Here is an 18,233-nt window from a genome sequence, read left to right as displayed (position 1 = left end):
CTTTCCAGGCCATAGCATAGAGCTAGATTGGAAGTGGAGCAGCCGGGACTGGAACTGGCACTCATATGGGATGCCAGTACTGCAGACGGCAGCTTTGCCTGCTGTGCCACTGCACTGTCCCCATGCATGTATTTTTGACTTATGTAAATAATGCACTGTGAAATTCTTTACTTTTTATTTACCTTTTTTCCTCATAGTACTATTTTTTTAAGATTCATCTTGGATGCTTTATGTACATTTAATTGTTTCTTTTTAATTGCTATATAATATTCCATACATAGGTCATTAGCTGCGTTTTACTTTTTATTATCCTGTAATGATGGGCAGCTAGATTGTCCTAGCTCCCTGTTAACTCAGCTTTGTGATGTAGCATTTTGTATGTAACCACTGTTGATTAAGCAGGCAGAGTTGTGGAATTTATCTATGTTTAGCTTATCTATGTACTGCCAAGTAGCTCTCTGAAATGACTCAGTCTATACCCACTCCAGCACTGTGGGAAGATACCCTTGCATCTCTACCAACACATGGCAATATCTTGTTTTCTAATGTTTGTCCTTATGTTGAATGTGGGATGATTGATTTGATCTTAACTAAAAAAGTAATGTGGTATCATGAACGCATCTAGCACATGGGAAAAAGCTATAGCTTCATTTACAGTTTTTAATAACTCTTATTTTCTTTTTCTTAAATCAACCATGGAATTTTTTTATTATTATTTTATTTGCAAGTAAGAATTACAGAGAGAGAGAGAGAGAGAGATCAATCTTCCATCTGCTGGTTCACTCCCCAAATGGCCACAATGGCCAGGATTAGGCCAGGCCTATGTCAGGAGCCAGGAGCTTCATCTGGGTCTCCTACATGGATACAAGGGCCATTGCTTTCCCAGCTGTATTAACAGGGAGCTAGATTGGAAGTGGAGCAGCAGAAGGTAAACTGGCACCTATATGGGATGCCAGAACTTTGCAGATGGTGACCTAACCTGCTGCACCACGGTTCTGGTCATTTTAATCCTTTTCCTCTCCTGACACCTATTGATGATCCTTAAATTTTACTGAAAGAATTGTCATTGGCTACCAGTTGTCTTTTTTCTTAAGCAGCTTTTTTTGATATATTAGCATACTATTTGATTTACCCTTTTAAAGTATATAATTCAGTAATTTTTAGAATTTTCACAAAATGGTGTAGGCATCATCACAACCTAATTTTAGAACATTTTGTTCTCCCCCAGGGATATCTTGTAGCTATTAATAGTCACTCCTTACCTACTCTGTCTTTGGATTCATAAGTTTAAATGGCAAATCAGTGGTTTTTTTTTCCCCCACATGTACCTGGAAACATCATGCAATATGTGTAACAAAGCCATTAGAACCCAGATGTTCTTGTTCTGTACTAATGGAGAGCATCACTGTTTGTTTTTCTTCAGGCACTAGGGGAGTCTTTAGGGAAAGGCGATGATCATAAGGACATGGATATCATCACCAAATTCCTGAAGGTGTGTATCTGAGGCGGGGGCAGGGAAGGACAGTTTGGATACTGACGATCTCCTACACCGCAGTGTTTACAGAGGAAGCGTTTCTTGCACCTGCACTGTGTTCATGATACTGCTGTGTACTTGGATGTAGTGACTGTTGAATGACAATGTGTGCTTACTTTTCCATAGACTTTAGTTCTACGAACTGTTGCCTGTTTTGCTGATTCCGAGTCTCTTCTCGACATTTCTCTCTTTAGTGATCTAAATAGAGTGTGGGCAAATCCCAGATTCAGTTTTAAAGTTGATTCACAAATTTGTTTTTGTCTAGAACAGGAGATTGAAATGCAGAAAATACATTTTCTTTTCCTTACAATTTTTTTTAAAGATTTTATTTATTTGTCTGAGAGGGTTACAGACAGAGAGGGAGGGAGGGAGGGAGGGAGAGAGAGAGAGAGAGAGGAAGGAAGGAAGGAAGGAAGGAGGGAAGGAAGGAAGGTCGGTCAGTTGGTCGGTCTTCCCTCTGCTGGTTCACTCCCCAAATGGCTACAATGGCCAGACCTGGGCCGATCAGGAGCCAGGAGCTTCTGGATCTCCCAGGTATGTTTAGTGGTCCAGGGGCCGGCGCTGTGGCTCAGTGGGTTAAAGCCCTGGCCTGAAGCACCAGCATCCTATATGGGTGCTGGTTCTAATTCTGGCTGCTCCACTTCCAGTCCAGCTCTCTGCTATGGCCTGGGATAGCAGTGGAAAATGGCCCAAGTGTTTGGGCCCCTGCACCCATGTGGGAGACTTGGAAGAAGCTCCTGACTTCGGATCGGCTCAGCTCCAGCCATTGCGGCCATCTGGGGAGTGAACCAGCAGATGGAAGACCTCTCTCTCTGTCTCTACCTCTCTTAGTAACTCTTTCAAATAAATAAAATAAATCTTTTATATATATATATATTTTAAAAAAGGTTTAGGGGTTCAAGCATTTGGGACATCTTCCACTGCTTTCCCAGGCCATCAGCAGGGAGCTGGATTTGAAGTGGAGCAGCTGGGACTTGAACCGATGCCCATATAGAACTGGCACTGCAGGTGGAAGCCCAGCCCACTAAGCCATAGTGCTGGCCCTCCTTTTCCTTAAAATTTAAATACAGCATAATAGTCATCATATTTGGAAAAGGTGCAGAGGCTGTGGCATGGAACTTGATACAACATGTGAACAAATACGAGCTTTCCTGTTAGAAGCATGGCCTTTCCTTATGTAGAAGAGGAGTAAGTCCTCCTCAGCTTTCACTGTTATCTCCCTCTGGAAAGAGTGCTTTGTATGAGGTTGTACCTATGAACACTAGGGTAGTTTTTAAGAGATTGTACTTTGTTTTATTGTTTTCCCTTTTTGTTCTTCCCTTTTAGTCTTGTGCCTTGGTGAGAATTTTTAATTGAATTGTGGTCTCTACTGAAAAAGTAGAAAAATTCAAATACTATAACATACTTGGAATACTGATTAAATGTCACAGTGTGTGCTGTTATTGATGATAAATCTAGATTGGTTGAATTTTATGAGTATGTAAGAGATACAAGTAAAAACTGTTTCAATCAAATAGTTAACAGTGAGATTTGATTTTTTTTTTTTTTTTTTTTTTTTTTTTTTTTTTTTGAGAAAATGGATTATCTTGAGCTAGGAGTAAGTTTGTAACTTTCCCAAGGCACTGTTTCAAAATATGACAAAATAAGCAGAAATAGTTCATTAGTTAAATATATTATTTGATGATACTTTAGCCAATCAAGACATTTTCTTTAAGGATGAAAGAAGGCTACTTTTTTGTGTTAGAGAGCTTTTAAATTTACTGAACCACTGGGTGGCATTGTAGTCTAAATTTACTTATTCTTTCAACAGTTTCTTCTTGGAGTTTGGGCTAAAGAATTGAATGCCAGAGAAGATTATGTGAAACGCAGTGTACAGGGTAAATTGAACAGTGCTACTCAAAAACAGACCGAGTCCTATCTCAGACCACTTTTCAGAAAGCTGCGTAAAAGGGTGAGGTGTCTCAGATTCATTAACCGACTTTTAAAAAATTCATAGATGTAGAATAAATGCAGTCTGTTTTGTACTATACTTAGTAGATTACAGAATTATTTATGCATCTCTTTCTTTTCCAGAATCTTCCTGCTGATATTAAAGAATCAATAACAGATATTATTAAATTCATGTTGCAGAGAGAATATGTGAAGGTACATCACTATGCTCTATGCTGAAATTATGATCCAATCTAGGTTGTGTGCATAATATATTAATTTGGGATAGGGGGTTTCTACGTAGTAAACATTTAGTAAAACAACAGCAGCCAGGTTTTATTTTTCTGTTTATTATAATTTTTAAGACCACAACATTTGCTTAGTCATTTTTGAAGTAATTCTAAAGATGCTGGACTGCATGAGCTGAGTATGGGCCAGGTTCATTTTGTGAATTGGTTTGAATCTAAGTTTGTAAATGGTTGATCATGATTTGGAACAAATTTTCCCATGGAAACAGTATTGCATAAGTTAGTTTCCCAGGCCTGCCATAATATCATGGAACTGTTACACTGATGATACTATGGCATTTAACCACTCTGTACCATTGTTTGTTTGGGAAAATAGTCCAAGTAAGGCCTCAGAAGCATCACTGTCATTTCAGTACTGCAACAATAGCAGACCCCTTGCAGGGGAAGACTGCTCTGCCTTGTAAGAGCCTGTTAGTTTTCTCAGATATCATTGTTTTGTGGTTACAAATTTCATTCTTAGTTTCTCTCTGTTGCATGAGTCTTTATAAGGATGATTGCATTGGAATGATTGGTTAAGGGCACTGTCAATGCAGAAAGAATTCATATTAACTGGTAGCTAGAGTGGCTATTTGTTCCATATTATTTTTCTTATGATCATATACTATTAGAACTAGGTGAAAGGTTTTCCTTTCTTTTTTTTTTTTTTTTTTTTTTTTTTTTTTTTTTTTTCCATCGATAAACTACAGAAACCAAGAAACTTTAGTTGTTTTTGGAATTTGGAGGAAAGTAAATACTGATGTCTGTTGAGGCTCAGTGTTAAAATTTACACACTTGAGAATCTGATAAAAAATATGCATGTGCTCTTTTAAAATTAAATTTTATAAAATCTGTTGAGCAGAGCAAGTTCAGATTTATCTTTAGGTAAGAAATTATCATCCAGGTAGCCCATTTGCAGTGCGGTTGGCCTTCTGTGTCTGTGGGTTCTGCATCTGTGCACTCAGTCAGCCATGGATTCAAACTGGAGAAAAGAAGAATTGGGACCTGTACTGATCATGTAGGGATATTTTTTGCTTGTCATCATTTCCTCAACAATGTACTAGGACAGCTACCAGCATAGCATTTATGTTGTGTTAGGTATTGTAACTAATCTAGAAATGATTTATAATATATGGGAGGATTGTGCATAGATTATATATGCAAATACTATACCATTTTATGTAAGTGATTTGAGTGTTCACAGATTTTGATATCCTTTGGGGTACCTGTAGCCAGTTGCCCAGAGATATTGAGGTACAACTCTACTGGATTTTTTAAAAACTACTTTTTTTTTTTTTTTACAGGCAGAGTAGACAGTGAGAGAGAGAGAGAAAGGTCTTCCTTTGCCGTTGGTTCACCCTCCAGTGGCCACCGCGGCTGGCGCACTGTGGCCGGCGCACTGTGCCGATCCGAAGGCAGGAGCCAGGTGCTTCTCCTGGTCTCCCATGGAATGCAGGGCCCAAGGACTTGGGCCATCCTCCACTGCACTCCCTGGCCACACAGAGAGCTGGCCTGGAAGAGGGGCAACCGGGACAGAATCCGGTGCCCCGACCGGGACTAGAACCTAGTGTGCCGGCGCCGCAAGGCGGAGGATTAGCCTAGTGAGCCGCAGCACCGGCTAAAAAACTACATTTATTTTCATTTTATTTAAAAGGCAATGGGAGTGAGAGAGAGATATCTTCAGGGCCGGTGCCGAGGCTCACTTGGTTAATCCTCTGCCTGTGGCTCTGGCATCCCATATGGGTGCTGGGTTCTAGTCCCAGTTGCTCCTCTTCCAGTCCAGCTCTCTGCTGTGGCAGTGGAGGATGGCCCAAGTGCTTGGGCCCTGCACCCGCATGGGAGACCAGGAAGAAGCACCTGGCTCCTGGCTTCGGATCGGCGCAGCGCCGGCTGTAGTGACCATTTGGGGAGTGAACCAGCAGAAGGAAGACCTTTCTCTCTGTCTCTGTCTCTGTCTCTGTCTCTCTCTCACTGTCTGTAACTCTACCTGTCAAATAAAAAAGTAAATAAATAAAATGAAATAAAATAGAGATCTTTTAACAGCTGGTTCATTTCCTGGATTCCTGTAACTGCCATTACAGGGCCAGGCTGGAGCAAGAAGAGTGAGGAACTGCATCTGGGTGTCTCCCAAGGAGGGTTGCAGGAACCAAAGTACTTGCTTGAGCACTCATCTACTACCTCTCAAGGTGCACATTAGCAGGAATCTGGAGTCAGAAATAGAGCTGAGACTCAAACCTAGTCACTCCAATATGGGGTACCGTGTCTGAAGTAGTGACTTAACTGCTACACCAAATGCCAGCCCTTGGATTTTTTCTTTTAAAGATTTATTATTTACTTGAAAGAGTTATAGAGAGGCAGAGGCAGAGAGAGTCTTCCATCTGCTGGTTCAATCCCCAAATGGCCATAACGGCCAGAGCTCAGCCAATCCAAAATCAGGAGCCAGGAGCTTCTTCTGGATCTCTCACAGGGGTTAGTGGGTGCAGGGGCCCAAGTACTTGAGCCGTCTTCCGCTGCTTTCCAAGGCCATAGCTGAGAGCTGGATTGGAAGTGGAGCAGCCGGGACTCAAACCGGTGCCCATATGGTATGCTGGCACCATAGGCAGCAGCTTTACATGTTACGCCACAGCTCTGGCCCCTGTATTTTTTTTTAATCAACTCTGTCACATATGTGTTTAATTTCTTTTTTTTTAAAGATTTATTTTATTTATTTGAAAGAGTTACAGAGAGAGGGGGAGAGACAGAGAGGTCTTCCATCCGCTGGTTCAATCCCCAGATGGCTGCAACAGCTTAAGCTGCGCCAATCCGAAGCCAGGAGCCAGGAGCTTCTTCCAGGTCTCCCATGCGGGTGCAGGGGCCCAAGGACTTGGAGCCATCTTCCACTGCTATCTCAGGCCATAGCAGAGAGCTGGATAGGAAGAGGAGCAGCCGGGACTAGAACCGGCACCTATATGTGATGCCGGTGTTTCAGGCCAGGGCTTTAACCCGTTGCACCACAGTGCCGGCCCTGAGTGTTTAATTTCTAAGATTAAAATCTCCTTGAGGCCTAGCTATATAAGTATTTCTGAAACCTTCAGAATCTTTTATGATTTACTCGCTGTTTGTCTCCTCTAACCAGACTTGATTTAGAGAAAGGAGCCATTTGTCTTCATTGGTTTCTTTCTTCACTTTTTGTAGCTTTTGTATTAAAATTCTTGGCAGGTAGGAGGCTCCGGGAGGACCAAAGGGAGGCGATCTCATCGTTTAGCTATTTGACTTGAGGGCCAGCGATTCATCTCTGTTTACACATCTGTTACAGACCCTATGTGGTCATCCAGCATAGGCGCCCCCACTGCTTCCAGATCTGTAGTGCTGTGCAGAGAGTGGGTATCGTTTCAGGTTGGACGATGAAAAATGAGTTAGCCTCTGTCTGACCACCTGTGGAGAAGGCTGAATCTGTAGGAGACCCCAGCTCAAGTTTCTGTCAGTGCATCAAGTTACCTGCCTGCTAATTCCAGGTTTGCAGTGTATTAATTCCCAGGGCACAAAGGCTGCAAAGGAATGTTTGTCTTTCTACTCACAGCCGTAGCTTTGGTTTCTGTGTTTCCATGGACGGTTGTGTTCCTGGGCAGGGCAGTCAGTCATTCCACATTTTAATCTTTTATTGAGTAACAGGAATGGTAGTACTCTGAGTGTGCCCCAGAGGTGGATGAAAATTATGTCATAAAGGCTGTGAAATACTTGAAGTGAAAAAAAAAACTTGAACCAACAGAATATTTTTTTAACCTTTCTGATCTCTCAAACTTTCCTTTCAGGCAAATGATGCTTATCTCCAGATGGCCATTGGGAATGCACCTTGGCCTATTGGTGTCACTATGGTTGGGATCCATGCTAGAACTGGCAGGGAAAAGATTTTTTCCAAGCATGTTGCACATGTTTTAAATGATGAAACTCAGCGGAAGTATATTCAGGTAAGCAGTTTGGAATGACAGAAATTGCCCTGAAGGTTAACCTTCTCCATTTCTCAAAAGCGTAAGTCTAAAGAACAAAAAAATGATTTAGTTGTCCTCCCTTATTTGTGGGGGATATGTTCTGAAAACCCCAGTGGATACCTGAATCTGGGAAAACTGAATCCTATATTTGCTATATTTTCTCCTTTGCATACTTTCCTATGATAAGCTGGGCATGATAAGGAATTACCAATACAATTATAACAGTATTCTGTCATAAAAGTTATATGAATGTGGGCTCTCTAAAATCTTTTTTTTTTTTAAAGCTTTTATTTAATGGATACAAATTTCATTAGTACAACTTTAGGAGTATAGTGGTTCTTACCCCTATACCCACCCTTCCATCCCCATACCCCCATTCCCATCCCACCTCCTCCTCCCTCTCCCATCCCATTCTTCATTAAGATTCATTTCTAAAATATCTTCTTACACTGTATGGAAACCTTCTCCTTGTGATGGTGAAAATGATAGAATATCTGTGTGATGAGGTGAAGTGAATGACATCAGCATTGTGATTAGGCTACTAGCCTGACCTGACTGTGCCAGGAGGAGGATCACTGGGTCTGGATAATGCTGGTTGACTACTAAGTGGAACTGCAGATGGCAAGACTGTGGATAAGGGGGAGCACTGTGTAGTAGATGGAGCATAGCACAGTAGGGTAGATGTTTACTCCTGGTAAGTACTTGTATGTAAGAAACCTTCACTGAATGAAGTAAAAGCCTCTTGGCTTTCATGTGCACCATATGCTTCATTAACTTAGCACTGAAATAAAATGTTGTAGCTGGCCTTTTTTTTCTTTTTTTAAAGACTTTTTTTTTCCAGGTAATTTGGGAGTTTAGTAAAGAGCAACAAATCTAGAATAGTTTACAATAAATCTCACTTTTCACTTTCAATCTAGATCTGCTATCTACTAAACTAAAAAGGCATGGAGAATAAATACTCGCCTTGATACCTAAAATTGTTTTTAAGTAGCATATAACAACACTTCTCAAGTTATATAAATAGATCTAGAGTGTTTATATCATTAACGATACATGCCTCACATAAACTTCTTTGCATTGTTGTTAGGCTAAAATGTAGCTTTTGCCAAGTTGTTAGAAATTCCAGAATGTGTCTGCATAATTACTTCCGCTGGATAAGAATTCTAAAACTTAAAGATGATACTCTGGAAGTTGGCTTAAAATTAAAAGTTCACTTAAAATGCATAAAGTACTTTGAGATTATGTGCCAGAGAACAGTCATTATCATATTCATGAATTGTCTTTTTGTTTGTATTTCAGTTCCAAGGGCTGAATGTTAATTTGTGTGTCATACTTTATTCCTTATTCACATATATTAGCATTTTAAATTATGATTTCAAACTACTCCCCAATGTGAACTTTGTGCTTTATAAAGTCCAAATATACTAGAGAAATTCAAGCACATTTTCACTTCTTAATAACTGCCAGTGTTATGTAAGAGGCAAAAACTTTGGGTTGAAAAGAAAATTGTTTGGCTTTAATAATTGAGTACAGTTTCCAAGTATTACCTTTACTGAGTGTGTTCATCTCTACCATGGGCAAAACTGTAATGTATAAAAGTTCATACAGCTAGACAAACTGTCTTAAAGACAGTATTTATTTTTGTAAGCAATAGCATGATTTCTACCTTCCCATGGACTAATTTTCTTTCTTAAAGTATACCTAGCCTTTATTTAAGAAGATTTCTGGTTTATTTTGGAAGCTGTATAATGTTCTGATCTCCCTCCATTGCCCTTCCTTTTAAACTCCTCTATTCTCATTTTCAAAAATTCTCCTTCCACACAGTGATTAGGGGAAGATTAGTGACGATTCTGTATCTGAAATTTAGGAAGATACTTGACATAGAACTAATTCAGGACTCATAGCTCATTGAGGGAGGGAGCCTTGGAACGTTGAGCAATGGATCCATATCTTTCTGGGTCAACACTGGTCACTTATGTCACAGCGTTCTTAGTGACCTCAGTACCACCTCATTCAACATCTTCCTGACTGACTTGGATAACTCCACAGAGATAAGTTTATCAGATTCAGATAACAAGAAACTGGAAGGGTTAGAGAGGATGTATGTTAAGGTGGAAAAGAAATTGACTTTCCAGAAGTTCTTCCAAGTTAGGAGGGCAGATTGTGGAAGTATGGTATTTAGCAAGGATGACCAAAGAAAATTTGGATCCATTTATCAGTGAGTATAAGAAATAATTAGGGGGGGTGGCACTGTGACACAGCAGGTTAAGGTGCCAACTGCAGTGCCAGCATCCCATATGGGCGCTGGTTTGGGACCCAGCTGCTCCACTGCATGATCCAACTCCCTGCTAATGGCCTGGGGAAAGCAGCAGATGACGCATGTGCCTGGGGCCTTACACTCATGTGAGAGACCAGGAAAAAGCTCCTGACTTTGGCCTGGTCCAGCCCTGGTCATTGAGGCCATCTGGGGAGTGAACCAAGAAGATCTTGCTTCTCTCTTTCTCAAGCTCTTTTAGATAAATAAATAAATCTCATTATGAAAAATAATTGGAGAAATTAGTGGGCTAAGTTTAACATCCAAATTGGTAGTATGGTCTGCCCATCAATAATGATAATGATAATTTGTGGTACATTACTAAGAATAATTTAGTGTAGTTTCCACAGGATAAGAACATACTTTGCTGTTGTACCTCTAGAATCTAGAACAGTATCTGGCTAAAGGTGAGTGTTCAGTGAGTGTTTGCTGAAGGAATGAATATTCTGTCACTTGAGATAGGAGACTTTTTTTTTTTAATTGAGAGGCAAAGTTAGAGAAAGAGAGAAAGGTCTTCCATCCACTGATTCACCCTTCAAATGGGCGCAACAACCAGAGCTGGGCTGATCCGAAGCCATGAGCTTCTAATGAGCCTTCCATGTGGGTGCAGAGGCCCACCACTTTCCCAGGCCATTATCAGAGAGCTGGTTGGGAAGAGCAGCAGCCGGGACATGAACTGGTGCCCATTTGAGATGCTTGTACCACAGGCAGAGGCTTAGTCTACTATGCCACAGCTCTGGCCCCCAAGGAAGGAGACTTTTGGTGAGAATCTCAAGAGCTCCATAGGTAATGGCAGAGCCTTCTAGTTGAAGAGGATGAAACATCCACTCAAGGTATGGGCAGGCTGACTCTTAGTGTAAAAAGGTTTTTTTTGTTTGTTTGTTTGTTTGTTTGTTTTTACTTCATCTTTAGAAATTGAATCGAAGCCGGCGCCGTGGCTCAATAGGCTAATCCTCCACCTTGCGGCGCCGGCACACCGGGTTCTAGTCCCGGTCGGGGCGCCGGATTCTGTCCCGGTTGCCTCTCTTCCAGGCCAGCCCTCTGCTATGGCCAGGGAGTGCAGTGGAGGATGGCCCAGGTGCTTGGGCCCTGCACCCCATGGGAGACCAGGAAAAAGCACCTGGATCCTGGCTCCTGCCATCGGATCAGCGCGGTGCGCCGGCTGCAGCGGCGGCCATTGGAGGGTGAACCAACGGCAAAGGAAGACCTTTCTCTCTCTGTCTCTCTCTCTGTCCACTCTGCCTATCAAAAATAAAAAAAAAAAAAAGAAATTGAATCGAATCTCATAAGAAGTTATCAAAGTGATATGGAGAAGCTTTGTAACATAGCAGTGGCTCCAAGATTTGAGTTGGGCTGCCTTGGAAGATGAGGGGATCCCTGCAACTTGATGTGGGTAAACATCGAGTTAAATATTGCCCATTTTGGCCCTTCTGGCCCTTAGATTTCTCTGATTATTTGCCACCATTTTCCCTAGAGGCCAGTGCTTAATCCTAAGGCTGCAACTCAGCATGCACAACAGTAAGAAATAACAGAGAATGGATTCTTAAGAAACTCCCAGCCTATTTCTTGTGTAGGCACAAATGGAAGAAGTATTTCATTGTCCTCTCAGCCAGTTTGTGATAGCGTCTTAAAATAAACCCACAGTGCAACTCAGGCAAAAGAATGCTGACACCCCTATATAAAGAGTGTTGTGAAATTCTTGATTCTAGTTATCTGAGTAATTTACTAAATTGTCTTAGGAATCTTCCTCCTGTTGTTTTTGCTACTTAGGTCAAGTTGTTTTGAATTGTCATTGAAAAGGAGCAGCTAGGTACATTAGAGTTTAGGTGAGATGTTGGCAGAGTTTTTTCTAATAGGTCAGAGTGTCTTAGGGTTTGGAGTTCATGTGGTCCCTGTGGCAGCCACTCAGCCATGCGGCGGCAGTCTGGAAGTAGCTGGGCTGTGTTCCAGTGAAGCCCTATTTATAACCAAGAGGGAAATAGCCTGCGGACAGTGGTGTGCTGACCTCTGGGAATTGCTTAAACCCAGACCTTTTCTGTGTTAAGCCATTTGCTGAGGTGGTCATTGTGAAAGTCATTTAATAGAGTAATTTTTTCTTTTTACATTGAGGTATAAGGCACTTCAATAGTGTGCATGTATTGTACTGACAATAATTGCACAGCCCAGTGATCCTCGAGGTGTATACTGTCTGTCCAGCTATGCAGAAAGATCTAGATCTAGAACGTTTCCAGCAGTACCCAGCAGGTTCTTTCATGCCTGTTCCTAGCCTGTGTCTCCTCCTCCCTTCAGAAGTAATCACTGATCTGACACACACTATTGCTTGTTTTGCCTGTTCTTGGATTTAATGTATTAAATAGAAACTTAACTTGCAATGTGTGGATTTTTTTTTTTAACTTAGAAACACTGGTGAGAAATATGTTTGCCAGAAAACAATTCAAGGGGCTTGTTCCCTTGGGACGTGATTACAAATTTTGGTTTTATGCAAACCTCCATAGGATTTAAATTGCACAAGTTGTTTGAAGTGTTCTCTTTTTCACAGAAATCAAGTTCGCCACAGGGAAGGAGTCTCAGCCTGCAGATCAAAGCAAAGTTTGTATAACTTGTTAGCTGGTGCTTCAAGTCTAGGTTTAGATTTAAGTTGGTTGTAGTAATTTCAAGGACTTTGTTTATTCTGCCAAATACAGATGTAACCTTTGGCCCAGATTTTATTTTGGTAAAGCTTTTTTTTTTTTTTTATGCAGATTGTAGGATGTTCTTGGTTATTTAGAGACTTTCTAATTTAGTCATTTCCAGGCATCTCTAGAAGTCACATCTTAGGCATTCTTTACTTGCCAGAGAAGGAAGGTAGAGAGACAGAAGGCAAGGTGACAAGCACATGAAATGGCTGTTGGTCCCTCCAGAGCCCCTGACAGACTCCCTCACCTCATTCCACACCTGGAACTTGACTTTACTGACCGAAATGAACAGGCTCCCTTGCCCTTGGGCTTCTGACTGGAGCAGGCAGTGAGAGGGACTGGAAGGTGTCTCATGTTAGGGTAAGAGCAGGTTTAATAATTATTTCCGTAACGCCTTCCTTGTGGAGTTCCTGTGGGGACTGCTTCCTCCTCCTCAGCCTCTGTAGAACTTGGGCTGCCCGTAGCTTCTCAGGATTGCCGGCTTTAGGGCACTGTCCTACCTTCTGTTGGTCCCAAGTCCTGCCTGTTCCTTTGTGCAGTCTTTGGAACTCTGCCACTGGCAGATGATCCAGCTTGAGTGTGCCCTTTGTTTCCTTCTGGCATCTTGTACTGTGTTGCGCAGACTCCTTTGGGGGTTCGAAGATGAAGGAAAATATTCATTCTATAAAATGTTTCTAAAGTTTCACTATTAAAAAACCATAATATCCTATAATATTCTTTGACAGTTGTTTTGAGTAACCTTGAGTTTGTCAGTTCCTTAGAAAAGATAAGATTCTAACATTTTATGTAGTTTTTTTTTTTTTTTTTTTTTTTGACAGGCAGAGTGGACAGTGAGAGAGAGAAAGGTCTTCCTTTGCCATTGGTTCACCCTCCAATGGCTGCTGTGGCAAGCGCACCACGCTGATCCAAAGCCAGGAGCCAGGTGCTTCCCCTGGTCTCCCATGTGGGTGCAGGGCCCAAGCACCTGGGCCATCCTCCACTGCACTCCTGGCCACAGCAGAGAGCTGGCCTGTAAGAGGGGCAACCAGGACAGAATCCGGCGCCCCAACCGGGACTAGAACCCGGTGTGCCAGCGCTGCAGGCAGAGGATTAGCCTATTGAGCCGTGGCACCAGCCTAGAATATTTCAATTCATATTTCAAGTTTGGCATATTTTGTCTATACTAGCACTTGCCGAATATATTTGTCAATGGAACATTTGTAAATTTATTACATGAGGATACTTCAAAAAGTTTGTGGAAATTGGAATTAAATGATAAATTTATTTTGGTACAAAAAACTTTTTGAAATCCATGCACATGAGGTAGAGTTTATGGACAATGCATATTATGAAAAAATACGCATTTCAAAATGTTTTACATCATGATAAATATTCTATAATTCGCTTATCCCAGGGACTTTCTGAAGTACCTTCTTATGTATTGTCAGAATTGGTATAATGGAAACATTCATAACTGTAATAAGTGTTAGTAACATGATCTGCATGTTGCATTCACAAAATCATGGCTCTTGATAAATACATACCTTGCATTTATACATCAGTGCTCAGGGTTTTTTTGTTTTGTTTTGTTTTATTTTTTAAAGAGTTAGGAGGAGATGCAAAGAGAGCTTCTATCCTCAGGTTCACTCCCTAGGTGGATGCAACAGCCAGGAGCTAGGAGCTTCTTCCTGGTCTCCCATGTGGGTGTCAGGGGCCTAGGGACTTGGACCATCATCTGTTGTTTTCCCAGGCACATTAGCAGGAATATGGATAGGAAGTGGAGCAGCCAAGAATCAAACATGTGCACATATGGGATGCTGGCATCACAGGTGGCGGCTTAACCCACTATGCCACAGTACTGGCTGGCCCCTGCATCAGTGCTCAAATTACATGTCACACATGTGTGGGTTAGCTGGCTTCGTACTACAGCTTGGGCTATGGTGAACTGTTTCCTAAAGGCAAGTTGTTGTATGATAACAACCACTACTCATTTAATACTTCCCAGCATATTGAAACTGTCCATTTTTAGAGAAAAATACCACTAGAGTTATCTTTTTTTTTTTTTTTTTAAGATTTATTTATTTATTTGAAAGAGTTACACAGAGAGAGGAGAGACAGAGAGAGAGGTCTTCCATCCGATGGTTCACTTCCCAATTGGCTGCAATGGCTTGAGCCGTGCTGATCTGGAGCCAGGAGCTTCTTCCAGGTTTCCAACATGGTTGCAGGGGCCCAGGGACTTGGGGGCCATCTTCTACTACTTTCCCAGGCCATCGCAGAGAGCCAGATCTGAAGTGGAGCAGATGAGATTCGAACCGGCACCCATATGGGATGCCAGGGCGTTAACCTGCTGCGCCACAGCACTGGCCCCTATCTTTTATATAATAATTCCTTTGATATCACAGAACACAGTATGCTACTGAAACATTTTGGGGAATGCTGATCAAAACTATAACATGCTTCCTCGTAGCTGGCAGCTCAGTTGACAGAAGATAAATGTTTTATTTTATGGTATTACATCTTATATTTCTCAACCACATACTTGGGGAAGAAAGACAGACAACCATTTACTGTGAAAGCCTGATAGTCAAATAAGTGAAATCTTTCCTTGGCTTTTTTTTTTGGCATAAATTTTTACCCATCTTAGCTATCTAGGTGAATGCTATTTTCAAAGTGGAATTATTATTTATAAATGTAATTTGTTACTTTCTTTGAAATGATGAACCTTTGAACTGAATATTTGTTTTCCTATAGAAAACAAACATCCAGATTAAATAAAAAAAAGAATGAGAACAGCTGTTTCTTAGCATAAACCATGCAGGCAGTTTCATTTCTTGGTAGTTTCAAGCTATCAGTTTATTTTAGTTTTTTAGTGAGTCTTCCAGATACTGAAAATTTTTATACATTTAATACCTGCTGTGTGGCTTTTCAGTCAAAGCACTGTGGATTTGCTGTATCTGCCATCATTCCAAGTGACTGAACTAGAATGACTTAAAAAGATAAATTCAGCTTTGGGGCTGGTGCTGTGGTACAGTGGGTTAAAGCCCTGGTCTGCAGTGCTGGCATTCCATATGGGCCCCAGTTCGTGTCCCAGTTGCTCCACTTCCTGAGCTCTCTGCTATGGCCTGGGAAAGCAGTAGAAGATGCCCACAGCCCCTGCACCCATGTGGGAGACCTGGAAAAAGCTCCTGGCTCCTGGCTTCAGATCTGCGCATCTCTAGCCATTGCAGCTATCTGGGGAGTGATCCAGCGGATGGAAGACGTTTTTCTCTCTCTCTCTGCCTCTGCTTTTCTGTAACTCTGCCTTTCAAATAAATAAAATAAATCTTTAAAAATATTCAGCTTTAATGATATGCTTATGTGAAAAGAATTCTTACAGACAGTATTTGAAATACTGGCCTTTTGTACATGACTATGCGTATTAGTTGATATTACAGAAATTAACATTTAAGCATTAAATTACATATTATTGGAATCATATTTCAGGTCATTTGAACATCCCTTTAGTGTGAAGTTAACATTAGTTTGTTTTTTGTGTTTGTTTATTTTCATCTACTTGAAAGCCAGAGTGAGAGAGACAGAGAGATAGAGAAAAGAGAGTTTCCTTATGCTGGTTTACTCCCTAAATGCCTACAACAGTTAAGGCTAGGCCAGACTGAATCCTGGAGTCTGGAGCCCCAATTGAGTCTCTCTTGTGGGTGGCAGGGGCCCAGGTACTTAAGCCATCACCTGCTGCCTTTCAGGGTGCACATTAGCAGGGACTTGAACTAGCTCTTAGTTGTGGGGTGTGTGTGTCCCAAGGTTAGCTTCATCCACTGCCACAATGTTTACCCCTGGGATTATGTTTTAAGTATCACATATTAATTAGTTCCTTTAGTTAAACTTTAGCAGTTCATGAAGGAACTTTAAATAACCAGATAGAAAATGCATTCAACTTCTCCTTTACTGTTTGCACTTAAGGTATCCCTCTAAATGAATGTGTACCTTCATTTGTGAGGCTTTACCTTATTGTGTAGATTGGTGACGGTATGGAAGTAATTGGCTTAATAAAATGTCTTGTTTATACTACAACAAAAAATTTGCTTATAAACAAGACATAACTTTCTCCTATTAACTAATGATTGAAAAGAAAAAAATGAGACAGGTAAAGAATTTTGATTGTGGCTTGGTTTGGTTTTAACAAGCTTCTTTGTTTTCTGCAATAATAAAAAATGCTAACAATATCTTTAGTAGATGCAGGTTGATTATTTACTTATTAACAAAAAAACTTTCTCCTATTAACTGATTGAAAAGAAAAAATAAGGCACGTAAAGATTTTTTTTTTTTTTTTGACAGAGTGGACAGTGAGCAAGAGATACAGGGAGAAAGGTCTTCCTTTTTTCCGTTGGTTCACCCCCCTGTGGCCGCTGCAGCTGGCGCGCTGCAGAACGGTGCTCTGTGCTTCTCCTGGTCTCCCATGTGGGTGCAGGGCCCAAGGACTTGGGCCATCCTCCACTGCACTCCTGGGCCACAGCAGAGAGCTGGACTGGAAGAGGGGCAACCGGAACAGAATCTGGTGCCCCAACCGGGACTAGAACCCAGGGTGCCGGCGCCACAGGCAGAGGATTAGCCTATTGAGCCATGGCTCTGGCCTTGGTTTGATTTTAATATGCTTTTTAGTTTTCTGCAATAATAAAAAATGCTAACAGTCTTTTTAGTAGATGCAGACTGTTTTAATGGTTTAGTGATTCATCAGGATATAATCAACTCTAATAATCCAGGATATAGATCCTGTACCACATACTTACACCAAAGTATGTCTGTATTTGATGTTTTTATACCATATCTAGATTATTCTATATTGCCACCAGTTAGACTTAAAAATTGTGTTGGCACACACATAAGATAAAAATGTATCTAACCACTTTTAAGTGTACAGTTTATCAATTAGACTTTTAATTGCAAAACATTTTTATAGATTCATTTTTCAAAAAAAATAAGTATAGCTAAATATAGTGTGGGAGGCAGTCATTAAAGAGCCATTCAGTTTCCACTGTAGAATCTGGAAAGGATTAGGACATGGGGTATGTTAGGCACTTTTTTCTTTTTCTTTTTTTTTTTTTAAGATTTTATGTATTTATTTGACAGGTAAAGTTACAGACATAGGCAGAGACAGAGAAAGAGAGAAAGGTCTTCCATCCACTGGTTCACTCCCCAAATGGCTTCAGTGGGTCAAGCTGGGCTGATCTGAAGCCAGGAGTCAGAAGCTTCTTCCAGGTCTCCCACATGGGTACAGGGGCCAAAGCACTTGGGCCATTTTCTGCTGCTTTCACAGCCCATGAGCAGAGACCTGGATTGGAAGAGGAACTGCTGGGACTTGAACCTGTGCTCTTGTGGGATGACTTCACCAAAGGCAGAGGCTTAGTCTACTGTGCACAGCATTTGCCCCCATGTTAGAGACTTCTAAAAGGTTCATCTCTAGGAGGGGCTAAAAACAGGCAGTAAATTAGAATTAGGATAAATAGTCTACAGGTTGCTTCTTGTACCCTACAAGGTACAAGCAGAGGTTTGGGG

The 18,233-nt window shown here is 41.2% G+C and overlaps 1 protein-coding gene across 13 annotated transcripts in view; it reads left to right on the top strand.

The window, feature by feature from the left end:
- PRPF18 (pre-mRNA processing factor 18) overlaps positions 1–18,233 on the top strand; it is a 123,498-nt gene that overhangs the window by 83,749 nt on the left and 21,516 nt on the right. For all 13 annotated transcript variants that reach the window (XM_051820851.3, XM_051820850.3, XM_089311722.1 and 10 more), the window contains 4 exons: positions 1,424–1,492; positions 3,345–3,485; positions 3,608–3,679; positions 7,539–7,694. In XM_051820851.3, coding sequence (XP_051676811.1) covers positions 1,424–1,492; positions 3,345–3,485; positions 3,608–3,679; positions 7,539–7,694 — 438 coding nt within the window. The remainder of the gene's footprint in view (positions 1–1,423; positions 1,493–3,344; positions 3,486–3,607; positions 3,680–7,538; positions 7,695–18,233) is intronic.

Source organism: Oryctolagus cuniculus, chromosome 13 (assembly GCF_051225735.1).
Source record: "Oryctolagus cuniculus isolate XC-2025 breed Fujian yellow rabbit chromosome 13, ASM5122573v1, whole genome shotgun sequence".
Lineage (NCBI taxonomy): Eukaryota > Metazoa > Chordata > Mammalia > Lagomorpha > Leporidae > Oryctolagus > Oryctolagus cuniculus.
This window is presented reverse-complemented; position numbering and strand designations above follow the sequence as displayed.